The 13,522-nt window shown below is 35.6% G+C and overlaps 1 protein-coding gene across 1 annotated transcript in view; it reads left to right on the top strand.

Annotated features, from left to right (window-relative positions):
- The window catches only part of LOC132152944 (rho GTPase-activating protein 15-like), a 36,975-nt gene extending 24,741 nt beyond the window's left edge, over positions 1 to 12,234 (top strand). The window contains exons 13-14 of the mRNA XM_059561964.1: positions 5,342 to 5,447; positions 11,616 to 12,234. Of these exons, the coding sequence (XP_059417947.1) occupies positions 5,342 to 5,447; positions 11,616 to 11,793 (284 nt within the window). The 3' untranslated portion in view covers positions 11,794 to 12,234. The remainder of the gene's footprint in view (positions 1 to 5,341; positions 5,448 to 11,615) is intronic.
- The last annotated feature ends 1,288 nt before the right edge of the window (positions 12,235 to 13,522 follow it).

Genomic DNA, 13,522 nt, shown 5'->3' with positions numbered 1-13,522 from the left:
CGTCAGACAGTACATCAGTCATAACATAATTGTTTGTCTATTCTGATGTTCTGATCTTTCAGATGACAGTGACTTCAGACTGTGAATCACAAGCCATTCTATGCAGCTTTCTTCATCTGTGCAGCGTGGCCTCATTGCCATGCAAAGCTAGCATGCAGAAAAATTTTCAAATGCATAAATCTCTTTCCAGTCTATATATTTCATCAAGAAGTTTTTCATGTTTAATAAATTACAGCACCGATCCTCTAAGACTTTGTTATTCATAAAGCAATGTATTCAATTGGGATACATTTAAAATCTTAATCATAACCTGCAGGACTATTTGCAGTGTGCTAATATTTGCCTTGATGGGGCTTAAAGAAGCCCGCAGACAAAGCTCGCAGATGGGCTTATCCTGAGAAGCAAAGCTGTATTGCAGTAAAGATGGTCTCATTGTTTGTAATTGGATTATATTCACAGATTTTTGTAACCAAAAGTGCATCTATTCTTTACTGTACATCAGCTCTTTTCACAAAACAATTATTATCTCAATCGTAGGGATGTTTCATCTGAAAAAAAAAAAAAAAAAAAAAAAAAAAAGTTTCATCTGAAGTATAATGTCAGAAACTGACATCACGCTTTGTCATTTTACCACAGAAATATACATTTACCAGGAACTACTAATGATATCTAAAAAGAAAATTAAAAAAGAAGACGATTTTGAAAATAATACAAAATATTTGTTTTCCAAAATGGTGCCTCCCAAATAATCTATCAGTATTAATGTATGGTTTTAGTTCTGAATTGTAATAATGCAAAATTTTATGGGAAAAATGTAGTACAGATTTAAAAATAAAAAAATAAATGTTGTTATATATAACAATAAAAAAAATTCATGCACCATTTGTGTCATTTAATATAATTTTCATTACTAAAATATAAACAAACTAACAATTAAATATTTGAGATTTATATTATATTATATTATATTATATTATATTATATTATATTATATTATATTATATTATATTATATTATATTATATTATATTATGAGTTTTTAAACAGAGGTTAGCATTCCTGTGTTTTCACAATGGCTTCGCAAAAATAATTTTTTAATGCACGCATTATGGATTTTTGTCCACTAAATGCCTTTGTCAAAACATTCCCTTTATTTTAAGAGCAATACCCTTTGGTCAGATTATTGTAAGAATAATGCTTACCATAGTGAATTCATGCTGAATTAGGGTATAGGCATTTTGAACGAGTTTTATATTAATGACACTGTCCCCACCATCTGTCCAAAATACAGGACAAGGGACCATCTCCAATATGCTAGCCACCAAAGGCAAAGTAATTAATGACAGCAATAATGCCAGCAATAATGACTAGATTAAATATTTTACAGGCCGACTGCCATGCAGTCAAAGCCAAAAGAAATCTAACGGCCTCCACTGAGATAATGCTTGAAGAGAAAGTCATAAAAAAAGATATTGGTTGAATAAAGTAAATGACAAAATGTTGATGAAAGCTGTAGTGGAGAATTCTACGTAGTTCATACTGTTTCACTGATTATGTGGCCTGTGACATTAAAAGTGTTTTAGGGCATCGTTTGCACAAGTTTAAGCCCTAAAGTTTTTAACTCCCTTAAAAATCACAAAAACATTGTCCTTCTGCTAGTGGTACCTAGAGGAGTGGGTCAGAGATTCACTCTCTGTCCTAGAACATGGTCTCAGTCTGTGCTCAATTGACAGACCTGGCATCTGACAGGGGCATCTGCTCGCAGAGCCTATGCCAGCGCGGTGTATACACGGCGACATCTGCTCCATTAGTGCCCAGGGGGCATCCTGGGCAGTACAGTAGACTGGGGGCATAACTACTGCCAGCTCCCTTCCATGGCACATCCCATGAATAGCATGGTGTAGCCACAGTAGGAATAACCGGTGATGTTTTCTTAGAGGGAGGAAGACAGGCAAGATTTTGCTCTGTTCATGATTTATAAACAAACATCTGATTTACAACAATACAAATTTGTTTTTATTATGATAGCTAATCAATACAGTTGTACTAGGTATCATTTTATGATGCATATTGGACCTTTTTTGGTTTTCAAACCAGAGAACACTGCAACACCAGCACTCTCCAATAATTTCTAATTTTCCCACTCCCACCCAGTTTGGAGAGAACTACAGACCAGTTTCCCTTCTTACTTTAATTGCAAAAACACTTGAACGAGCGGTGTTCAACCAAGTCTCTGCCTTTCTCACATAGAACAACCTTCTTGACAGCAACCAATCTGGCTTCAGAAGTGGACATTCAATTTAGACGGCCTTGCTTTCAGTTGTTGAAGCCCTAAGACTGGCAAGAGTGGAATCCAAATCTTCAATACTTATCTTGCTTGATCTGTCCGCTGCTTTTGACATGATTAACCACCAGATCCTCCTATCAACCCTACTGGCAAAGCGCATCCCAGGAACCACACTCCAGTGGTTTGAGTTTTACCTATCAGATAGGTCCTTCAAAGTATCTTTGAGAGGTTCTATCAAACCTTTACAATTAATCCAGAATGGGGAAGATGCATTTTTAATGAGCCGAAAAGAATGCATTTCACCTCTGTTTATCAATTTGCACTGGCTTCCAATAGCTGCTTGCATAAAATTCAAGGCATTGATGTTTGCCTACAAAACCATCACTGGCTCTCCAACACTTTACCTAAATTCATTACTTTAGACTTATATGCAAGTGAACGGTCGCTTGATTGTGCCTTCCAAAAGAAGCACAAAGTCACTTTTACAGACTTTTAAATGAAACGTTCCCTCCTGGTGGAATGACCTCCCCAACTCAATCCAAGCAGTTTCTTTAAATGACCATCTAATTCTAGCACTCTCTATTCTATTTCTATTCTTTAAAAAAAAAAAGCTTTCTAATTTTTTTTTGTATTCTATCTGTTTTCTTTTCATTTATTATACAATTAACAAAAGCAAAACAGACCTCTAACACTAGCTTGCTCTATTCTTTTTTCAATTCTTTTTTCTTTTTATTTATTATGTTTAAATTCTGTTTTCTTTTTATTTATTATATTATTTAAAAAGTCATTGCAATGTGTACTGCGTTAAGCTAACTGAGATTTGTTATAGCACTTGTATATCATTGCTCTTTTGTTGATTGTGATTGTTTTCATTGTCCTCATTTGTAAGTCGCTTTGGATAAAAGCATCTGCTACATGACTAAATGTAATGTAATATATATATATATATATATATATATATACATATATATATATATATATATATATACATATATATAATATAATATATAAATCTGACTTCCTACTTCACCAAAGTGTACAGTACTGAATGCTTTGCATAAACATGAAGCAGACCAAATGCTGTCAGTTTGAATGTGCATATAGGCATCTCTAATATGCTGTTTTACAATTTCATATAGGGTAAAGAGAGAGAAAAAAATAGTTATGCTGTCCAAAATCTTTTTTAGCATGCAGTTTATTATATGTACCAAAAAAGTTTCAATATGCATCATAAAATGCATAAAAGTGCTGTCAAATGATTAATCGCGATTAATCACATCCAAAATAAAAGTTTTTGTGTGTATAATATATGTGTGTGTACTGTATATATTTATTATGTATATTTAAATACACAAACATACATGTATATATTTAAGATTTTTTTGTTTATATTTAAAATATATACTTATATATAATATAAATTATATATTAATATAAATATATATTTACATGTAAATATTTTTTTTAATATATACATGCATGTTTGTGTGTTTATATATACAAAATATTTCTACTTCAGGTAAATGCTCATCAAAGAATGCTGGAAAAACACTTATTATGGCTGGAAAAAATGGTCTTAGGGAGAAATAAGAAAGAAAAAAAAAGAAAAAGAAAGAAGGGCCAAATCAGCATATTAAAATGATTTCTGCACGATCATGTGACACTGAACACTGGAGTAATGGCTGCTGAAAATTCAGCTTTGGCATCACAGGGATAAACCACATAGAAAGCAGTTATTTTATATTGTATTAATGTTTCATAATTATAAAATTCATCTTACTGTTTGTAGTGTATCCTTAGCAAAGCAATGCATTCTTGGAATGCATAAGAAAAAGCTAATTGACTTCAAACTCTTGAATGGTTGTTTATATTTGGCTGGAATTGGTAGCTGTATAATCTTGAAGGTCTGTTAATACCCTTTTAAACAAATCCGTTACAGTGAAATTTGAGCTAAGGGAGTTTGGAGTGCACACAGGTGGCCCTGTGAAAGCTCCATTTCAACATTTACTCAGGTTCCATAATGATATTGGTAAAAAGCATTGATTAAATTATTAAAATACCCCCAATCTTCCAAATTAAAGCCTTATAAACTATAAATGACCATTTTACTTATTTTACCATACAAGCTTCTTTACATTAACAGTTTTTGAAATAATACAATCAGCTACATACTATATCCATCATAATGGGTTTAGGGAACTTCAAAGAGTTAAAGGTCAGGTATTGATACTGATGTAGAACAGTCAGCGCACAGGTTGATGCCTCTCAGGAGTTTGCTGTGAGGACATCAGCCATCTGATGTGTAAAGAGCAGCGGGGTCAAGAGATCACCATTTACAGCTTGTGTTACAGCATAACAGCTTTTAATGGATGTGGACTATTATGGACCATTAGCACCACTCGCATGTGCTTTCACATAGGAAAATCAGACTGAAAAAGTTTAGCATTATGGGGATGTTTATGCTTTGATTTTACAGACAGACAGACTTATTATTCTAGAACGTCTTTAATTTCATCCATTTAATAGTGAGATACTTTATAAAGTGATTGCACAAAATTAGAACGATTTTGCTGAGAAGTGTAATGATGTCAGATAACCGTGCAATTGTACTAAATGTGTTTGCATAACTGCATAAAGGTTATAGCTGCATAAGCACAGACTAAATGCTGATTGCTTATTTTGGCATCTTAAAACGGGATTATGTTGTATGCAAGTTTTTAAAGAAATTAAAACTATCATAATTAACAATTAAAGGATATCAAAAGTAGGATGGAAATATTAGATAAATGGAGCAATCTGCTCGATTACATATCAGCGTTTTGATAAGTCAGCAGTTTGCAATGGGACACATTTTGAATGTTGTCTTCTCGAGCATGTCTCTATAATTAATAGAGAAAGGGGTAATGTTCCAGTATTAACGAAGATTTTGATGTTAGATGAGCTATGATAATGAAAAAGTGATGGAAAACACATTAACTTTTCTCTGAACCTAGATGTTCAAATGAAGGAGCAATATCCAAATCAAAACATTTCATCATCTCTTCCCTGCCAACAGAAATTAGGGAGCCCACACAGAAGGGTCAAGCCTTGAAGAAACTGATCCATCAAGTCCCCAAACCCAATCACAACACCATGAAAGTGCTCTTCCACCACCTGAGGAGGTAAGTCTCTATCCATACACATAACCAGGAACATAACACCAACAATTAGGTCCCACAAGACATTTTGAGGTCCCTTGAATCATTTAGGTGGGCGGTGGGAGGATAACGTCTACATTGATCATGTTCTTGCTTCATTTGTATCTGTCAGCTTCAGAGAGGGTGCAAACTTTTCACAAACCTCTGTGATCTGAAACCTTGCGCTCTGTTCACTAATGATCAACGAAAAAGACCTTGTGTTTGAAAACATTAGATGAGCTCTCATTAGGCATTTACTTTTTTACTTTTCCTGTCTATGTTGTGAAATTGGACAGAACTGACATTTATATGACTATCTAGCATCTACCCTTACGAAAGGAAAGTATATTTACCAATATATTTCTTAAAATATATGGTAATATATTATTTTCCCTTTTTATTTTCTAATATATTATATATTTGAATACATTTAATAATATATTAATGACACATATATTATATAATATATTGCAAAATATACAAATGATTGCCGCTTTCAATATATTGCAATATATTGGAAAAAATAAATATATATAAGAATATATGCCTAATATATTACATGATATTTTCCAATATACTGCAATATATTTTTGTTTCATAAGGGTAATGATATCAACCTAACTAGGATTTCTAGTTTGTAGTTGCATTTAGTTGCATATGGCTTAGCTTTCTTCAAAAAACTGTTCAGACGTTGTTTTTCTCTCTCCAATTCTTCTGTGATGTTGTTTTCTTGAAAGTCAAGTACAGAATATATATATATATATATATATTAGAGCTACACTGAAGGAAAAACTTAAGTGTAGGTACAAAAGCTTTACAGTTATGCAAAACTATCCCTGTGAGAACCAAGTAAACGTTCACACAGCTTTGCACTGCTAGCTGACCTTGACAGCACTGAACCAGACTAGACTATAATTAATATTACTTCTCATTTCCACTTATGTTTTTACTAATGTTAGCATAACAAGATCATAGACTGCCACATATTAAATGGTAGTTTTTTTAGAGTAAACCAACAACTAATGCATAATCTGAAAACCTTTAACAGAAAAGTTCACAATAAAGAGGATGCAACATGAACAGAGGACTCAATATGAACCATAATGTGTGTGTTTCCGTTTGTCAATGCTCAAGTCCTTGTCCATGGTAGCGTTACTGGCACAGCCAGAAGACCATATGGCTAGTCTCCATCTCCCAGGAGGGGTGTTCTATCCCACTTTACCCTTCTGCACATTTACCACCCTGCACAGGAGGGCCACAGGACTCATCTCAGATTGATGAGCACCCCCTCCTCCCTTCCCCCAATGGAACATGCCCTTTGGCACTAGTGCTAAAGTCTGTTGGGTTGCCCATGCCAGGTCTCCCAATCAGAAAATACTAATGTGTGACTAAGAGAGACACTCATTGAAGAGTCGATTTCTAGACAGGAACACAATATTCTGAGAGTCTGATGTGCTAAAGAAAACTTGGTTTGCATTCCATACTATAGCTTGAGAAGATTTTAATTTATCTGGGGTGAACACAAACCTGCTGCCTCCTGTCCTACATTATAGATCATGAGATTTACAAAAACAGTACATTTGCCACAGCCAAAGAAATACAGCAGTGCTTTCCAACTTTTTATTATTATTATTAATAATAATAAAAAGATAATAATAAAAAATACACAATAATAATAATAATAATAAAATAATAATAATAATAAAAAATACACAATTACCATGTTTGGTTAACGTTGACGTCACACAGATTATTGATATGTGGGAAGTCGTGGCCTAATGGTTAGAGAGTCAGACTCCCAATCGAAAGGTTGTGAGTTCGAGTCCCGGGCCGGCAGGAATTGTGGGTGGGGGGAGTGCATGTACAGTTCTCTCTCCACCTTCAATACCATGACTTAGGTGCCCTTGAGCAAGGCATTGAACCCCCAACTGCTCCCCGGGCGCCGCAGCATAAATGGCTGCCCACTGCTCCGGGTGTGTGCTCACAGTGTGTGTGTTCACTGCTCTGTGTGTGTGCATTTCGGATGGGTTAAATGCAGAGCACAAATTCTGAGTATGGGTCACCATACTTGGCTGAATGTCATGTCACTTTCACTTTTTTTTTTTCACTTTTAACCACCACAACTCCAAGTACCCTTTCATCCATTTATAGGTTATTTAAATATTATTATTTATTTAATTTTATTAACGTTTTTATTTTTTTATTTTATTTTTAAAGAATTGTTCTGAATATTGTTTAACATTGATTATTATTCTTTTAGCATTGAACACTGATATTGATATGACATACAGTATGTGCACATATATTTTACCGTCATTGTGAATCTACACAAACTGCCCCTAAAACCTGCTTAATTACCACCATCGTTAGGAATCACTGGCACCATTTCTAAGTCTGTAGTCAAATCTAAACACAGGCATGATGGCAAAACATTGTCATAAATTCACTGAATGGTGGCATTAGAAAATCCATTAATCTTTTATTCTGCTTACCAAAAAGCTGTTACAGTGGAACTTGTGGTGACACTGAAAATCCCTGTAGTGCCACCAAGTCCTTCTCCACAGCGATGTTCCCGCTGCTCCTTTCTCTCACTATTAGAGCAATAAACGGAGAGAGAGCTTCAAATCCAAAGCGCAGTGCTTTGCTTTGTGGGTACCACTCCCTGGTCAAGTGATGTGGTTCTGTTTATTTTATAATCTCACTTAAGACAGACTTGTTTCTATCTACTGCTTTCCCTCTCTAAATATCAGGATGACTTTCCCATGAATAAAGGCAAGGAATTTGTGGTAACAATGCATTAGGTTAGATATTGTTATATTTGTTTCTTAAGACAAATGTAGTCATTTTGCAGTCCATAGTGAGAAGAAGATAGAATAATGAGGTTAAATGCCTTGCAGCTTATAATACACAATTACCATGTTTGGTTAACGTTGACGTCACACAGATTATTGATATGCGTAAACTCCATATCTACTCACATGTCACTTTTTGCCTGTGCACTTCCTGTCCTTCTCCTCTAAAACAGGTATGTTTAACTGAAGCAGCTCTCTGAACTCCTGCTGTCATGCCTGTGTAGGTTACATTTTGTGCTGACTTCGCTCATCTAAAGTGGTGAAAGTCAAAAGCTCTTTGTTGTGGGCACTTTCTGTGCCCGCATGGAACCAATATTCCTTTTTTTTTTTTTGGTCTGTGGAGCCTGGATTCAATAACCAGTTGTGTGCTTGCATTGTGATGATGTGGTCAAGGCAACCAGATTTTCTCAACAGTACAATTGCTCAGTAGTGCTATTTATGTCATTTTTTTTGTGGGAGGTTTTGTCACCACTGCTCATATTTCCAATTTACCACAAGTGATTTAAAAGGCCACAGGTTTTGTTTTTTGTTAGTTATTCAAGGTTCCGTTTGTCTTTGTGCTGGAAAAGAAACCTGGAGAAACCTCTGATCAGGAAATCCAAGAATTACACATTTCTTCTCATCTGTTTTTTGGTGTATCTCAAATTAGATGGAAGAAAACTGCCGTAGTGCGAACTTTGATATCCACAACAGTATGTGCAGCAGTTTATGACCTTATATGGTGCAGACAGAAAATTATAATAATAATAATAAATTCTGAATACCCAAACTACATATATCGTAAGTTGAAAATCAAAGTCAAGCTCAAGCTCCTCTGATAATAGCGAGCCTTTCTTTTATAGGCTCAGTCAAGGCAGTCATCTTATAACACGAAAATAACACAGTTTAAAGCTTGGAGCGATTCTGAAACCCCCACCCCACCTCAATTTATTATTCGTCCCGTGATTCTTCAGGAGCCAGTTAGGCTGACCCAATTAGCACTGGCCTCCTAGGCGGGGAATGACGGCATTGTGCACTATCCTCCATTTCCTGTCATGCCCCGCTTGCAAACGAGATGCTAATTAATAACCATTGGCATGTTGAGCTGTACACGTCGGCTTATGTACGGGATATCAATGATTTGTCAGATTCAACCAAGCGTAACGCAGTCACCTCCGGTCAAGCTGCCCACAGCCTGGCCCTTACCCAGGCACCAGAGCTTCTTCACTAGGCTCCAAGTCAGCTGATGGTTTAATGAGCGCATTTTGCCATAAATACACAGATACTGAGGACCAGATTGCATCTTTATCTTTTCCAAATCAACAAATTTCTTTACTGAAAGTGTTCATTTAGGGAAGGTGTACAACAAATACATTCTCTTACAAATCTGAGGATAAGTATTAGCATCATTTTAACTCATAATTTTAAAATGATAATGAAAAATATTTATATAAAATCTATATATATACATATATACAATGTAATCATATATACCTCTATATCTATTTGCATTTCATTCATATTATTATTTTTTTATTTCTGTATTTATTTATTGGGAAAAATGTTTCAAGCACCACTCAGCACTGTCACTTTAGATGATATTGTTTTAATAAAACGTTTTCATTTGCATATTATAAAATATTGTAATTATATAATCTTTTATAAAATATTCTAAATATATACAGCGTTATCATATATATTATTTTAGGCCAAGCATTTGATTTAAAATTTTAAAAGATATAAAAATAACAACAAAACGTGGTGTGCTGTAAAATAATGAAACCAAACAGGAGACCATTTGTGCCGTCTCGGTCCCTGTGAAGTTGAGAGCATCAAAAATGAACATAAACTCTGTTGCCTCATAGATATGAGAAATATATATATTGCACCTGAAATGTTTTAATAATGAACCAATTCAAATAGACAAGAAACATTCTCAGATTATGTTATTCATATGAAACGTGTAGGATATATTGCGCGTCCACCACACAGCATTATTTGTCACACAGCACGTGACATAATTAGTTTAAAAGCATATATATATATATATATATATATATGTGTGTGTGTGTGTGTGTGTGTGTTTTACATGTGTTTTATATGTGCATTTTTGTAATCTCCTTCCAGAGATTTTTGTATTGCACTTCTTCCTAATATTTGCCACTACTGTAATAGAAAATGATAATGACTGTAATTAAGCCTCTATCATGACTTTAATCGATCCTGCATTACTTATAGCAGAGATGAATGTGAAGGTGGGGGGTGTTGGGGTCATGTAAATAGTGGTGTCATAGTGGCATAATTACCAAAAAAACACTAAAAGGTTCGACAAAAAGCTTCATATTTAATGTTTTGAAAAATCTCTTCGGAAATGAAGTCTCTCTCCTTAAGATCATTAGCAGACCATTAGCAATGGCAGCAATGGATCCTTACATCATAGTGCGCTAATTAGGTTAAAATGCTCATGGCAGGACAAGCGTCTAGCTGTGATGTACAGGGGAAACGAAATGGCCGAGGTTAATTATACACATTAATGGGGCATTATTAAGAACGCTTGGCCTGCCTCTTAAGTTGTGTTTCTCAGCTGAAATGGCTTCCCAATGTTCCAATAACACACATGCAGAGGGACGTCACATGTAACGCGATCATTACCTCGTTTGGAGCCGAACATGTCTTGCTGTGGAAGTCCGAGCGGGAGTGTTTTGACAGCAACACAGGGATTATAGATTGTTGAGTAGTGTTGCATAATTGTAGACCATTATTTTGATAGATGTGACCATAAACGTAGATGGCACAGGACGTTGGTTACAGTATGGTACAATATACGTGAGTGCAGTAAACCCAACACACTCCTAATCAGTACCTTTCACAACTGGGCCACTGTAAAACCATACAAAGTGTGATTCTGCTTTCCACCTCTTAGTCAGGATCCCATTGACAACTTGGAAGGAAGCCCTCCACCACAATCCCTCCCTCCCTTTCTAGGCCTCAACCCATAACAGAGCCAGAGGGCTCCAATCTGGCTCCTTCTAAGAGGCTCCAATACCCCAGTATTGATTGTCTCTCTACCACAGCCAAACTAAAGCTCAGAGAGATTCCACTAAAAGTGTGCTTAGATGCCTACAAAGACCAGGCAAAAGTCCTCAAACACACCCTGTCGATGGTCCGTCACCGAAAATCTGAGTAGGTTTTTATGGCTGGAAGCGTGCACACTTTAATGATTACTTGTATGCCATAGTTACTTCTTCCATTAGGGATCTTCTCAAGACAACCTTTTTTTTATTGTATTGCATCAATGATCTGGTGTTTTTCTGTTGTACAGAGTCTTGACGAAGTCACAGAAAAACTTGATGTCGACTCAGGGCATCAGCATTGTGTTTGGACCGACGCTCATGTGGCCCGAGTTTGAATCCGGAAACATGGAAGTCAATATGGTGTACCAGAATCAAATAGTGGAGTCCATTCTCATTGAATGCGTGGAGATCTTTGGAAAAGAGTGAGCAATGAAGAAGAGGGAAAAAAAGATGTGTGTGTGTGCTGGCTGAATGTAAAACTCATGTAAAATTAATTCTTGCCTCTGATGTTTTCATATTTACAAAAAAAGGTTAACATAAAAAAAGTCACATTTATAATGTTATATATAAACTTAGAATTTTATTTTTGTATAATGCAATTATTAAGTTGTATCATACCTCAAAACATAATTTTAAATGGGTTTTGTACACTGATATTTTGTGACAGATAATTTTAGTTTGAAATAAATTTGGTGCAAGCTATTTTTTTTAACATTTATTGGAAGAAGCCTGAGATACCAAACTGGATCTTGCAATTATTTTTCTGGGAGCAAATACTTGCAGTCTGTTGCAACAGGTATTTACTTTGTATTGTATTGTGATCTTTGTAAAGTGATTCTGTTTCTGAAAAAAAGTAAAAAAAAAAAAAAAAAAAAAAAAAAAAAAACATTTATTTCATGGCAACATTCTGCATTGTTTTCTGTTCTTCTTCCTGCAGCCTACTTCATAAACTGTCACTCTATGGGCCCTTTGCATTGTCAGATAACGTACAGAGTGATCACATCGGTTTCTAATCAAGTCCTCTCCAATTCTCAAACAGCAGTCTCTTTTTATTTGCTTCCCGCAAGCCAGTGCTGAGACTGTCTGCATGGAATGTGTTTTTAATTCCATCCCAGAGATAAGAGAGAGTCTGTAATTAAGTATAGAGCCATCCCTCTTTGTAGCATTTTCCCTGCATCAGATCCCTCATGGCTTGGTATCTCAAGCAGTAATGATGAATGTGTACTGGAGGAACAGGAGGGCGACATAAACCAGATTTGCGGCTTGTGCGTCTCTCTAAATCTCGACTGAAAATAATGCAGTGAAATGGGATGCAGCTTCTGGTGACCTCTCTGGCATAGCTGTGCTTCACTCAGGGACCTTAACAAGTTTGGCAGCCATCAAGACTTTCATTGTAGAAACCTTTGAAAAGATACACACTTAGTCTTTTTTTTTTTTTTAACCACAAAAAGTTTACAGAGAGCTTGGATCTTGTATTGAATGTGATAGCTTAGTAAGTTCCTCATTCAGTTTTGACACCTAAAAAAAATCCACATGCCAGAACAGGCTCACTGGTGTCAATGCTAGAAAAGAAAATCCAGAAAAAGAATAAAAAATAAGGAAATGCAGTGCAGATGCAGAAGTATTACATTATTTACTCACTCTCTCTCTCTCTCTCTCTCTCTCTCTCTCCCTATATATATATATATATATATATATATATATATATAGTACAGACCAAAAGTTTGGACACACCTTCTCATTCAAAGAGTTTTCATTATTTTCATGACTATGAAAATTGTAGAGTCACACTGAAGGCATCAAAACTATGAATAAACACATGTGGAATTCTATACATAACAAAAAAGTGTGAAACAACTGAAAATATGTCGTATTCTAGGTTCTTCAAAGTAGCCACCTTTTGCTTTGATTACTGCTTTGCACACTCTTGGCATTCTCTTGATGAGCTTCAAGAGGTAGTCACCTGAAATGGTCTTCCAACAGTCTTGAAGGAGTTCCCCGAGAGATGCTTAGCACTTGTTGGCCCTTTTGCCTTCTGTCTGTGGTCCAGCTCACCCCTAAACCATCTCGATTGGGTTCAGGTCCGGTGACTGTGGAGGCCAGGTCATCTGGCGCAGCACCCCATCACTCTCCTTCTTGGTCAAATAGCCTTTGA

This window comes from Carassius carassius, chromosome 11, assembly GCF_963082965.1.
Source record: "Carassius carassius chromosome 11, fCarCar2.1, whole genome shotgun sequence".
Taxonomy (NCBI): Eukaryota; Metazoa; Chordata; class Actinopteri; order Cypriniformes; family Cyprinidae; genus Carassius; species Carassius carassius.
Note: the sequence above shows the minus strand (reverse complement) of the source record. Positions and strands in the feature narration are given on the sequence as shown.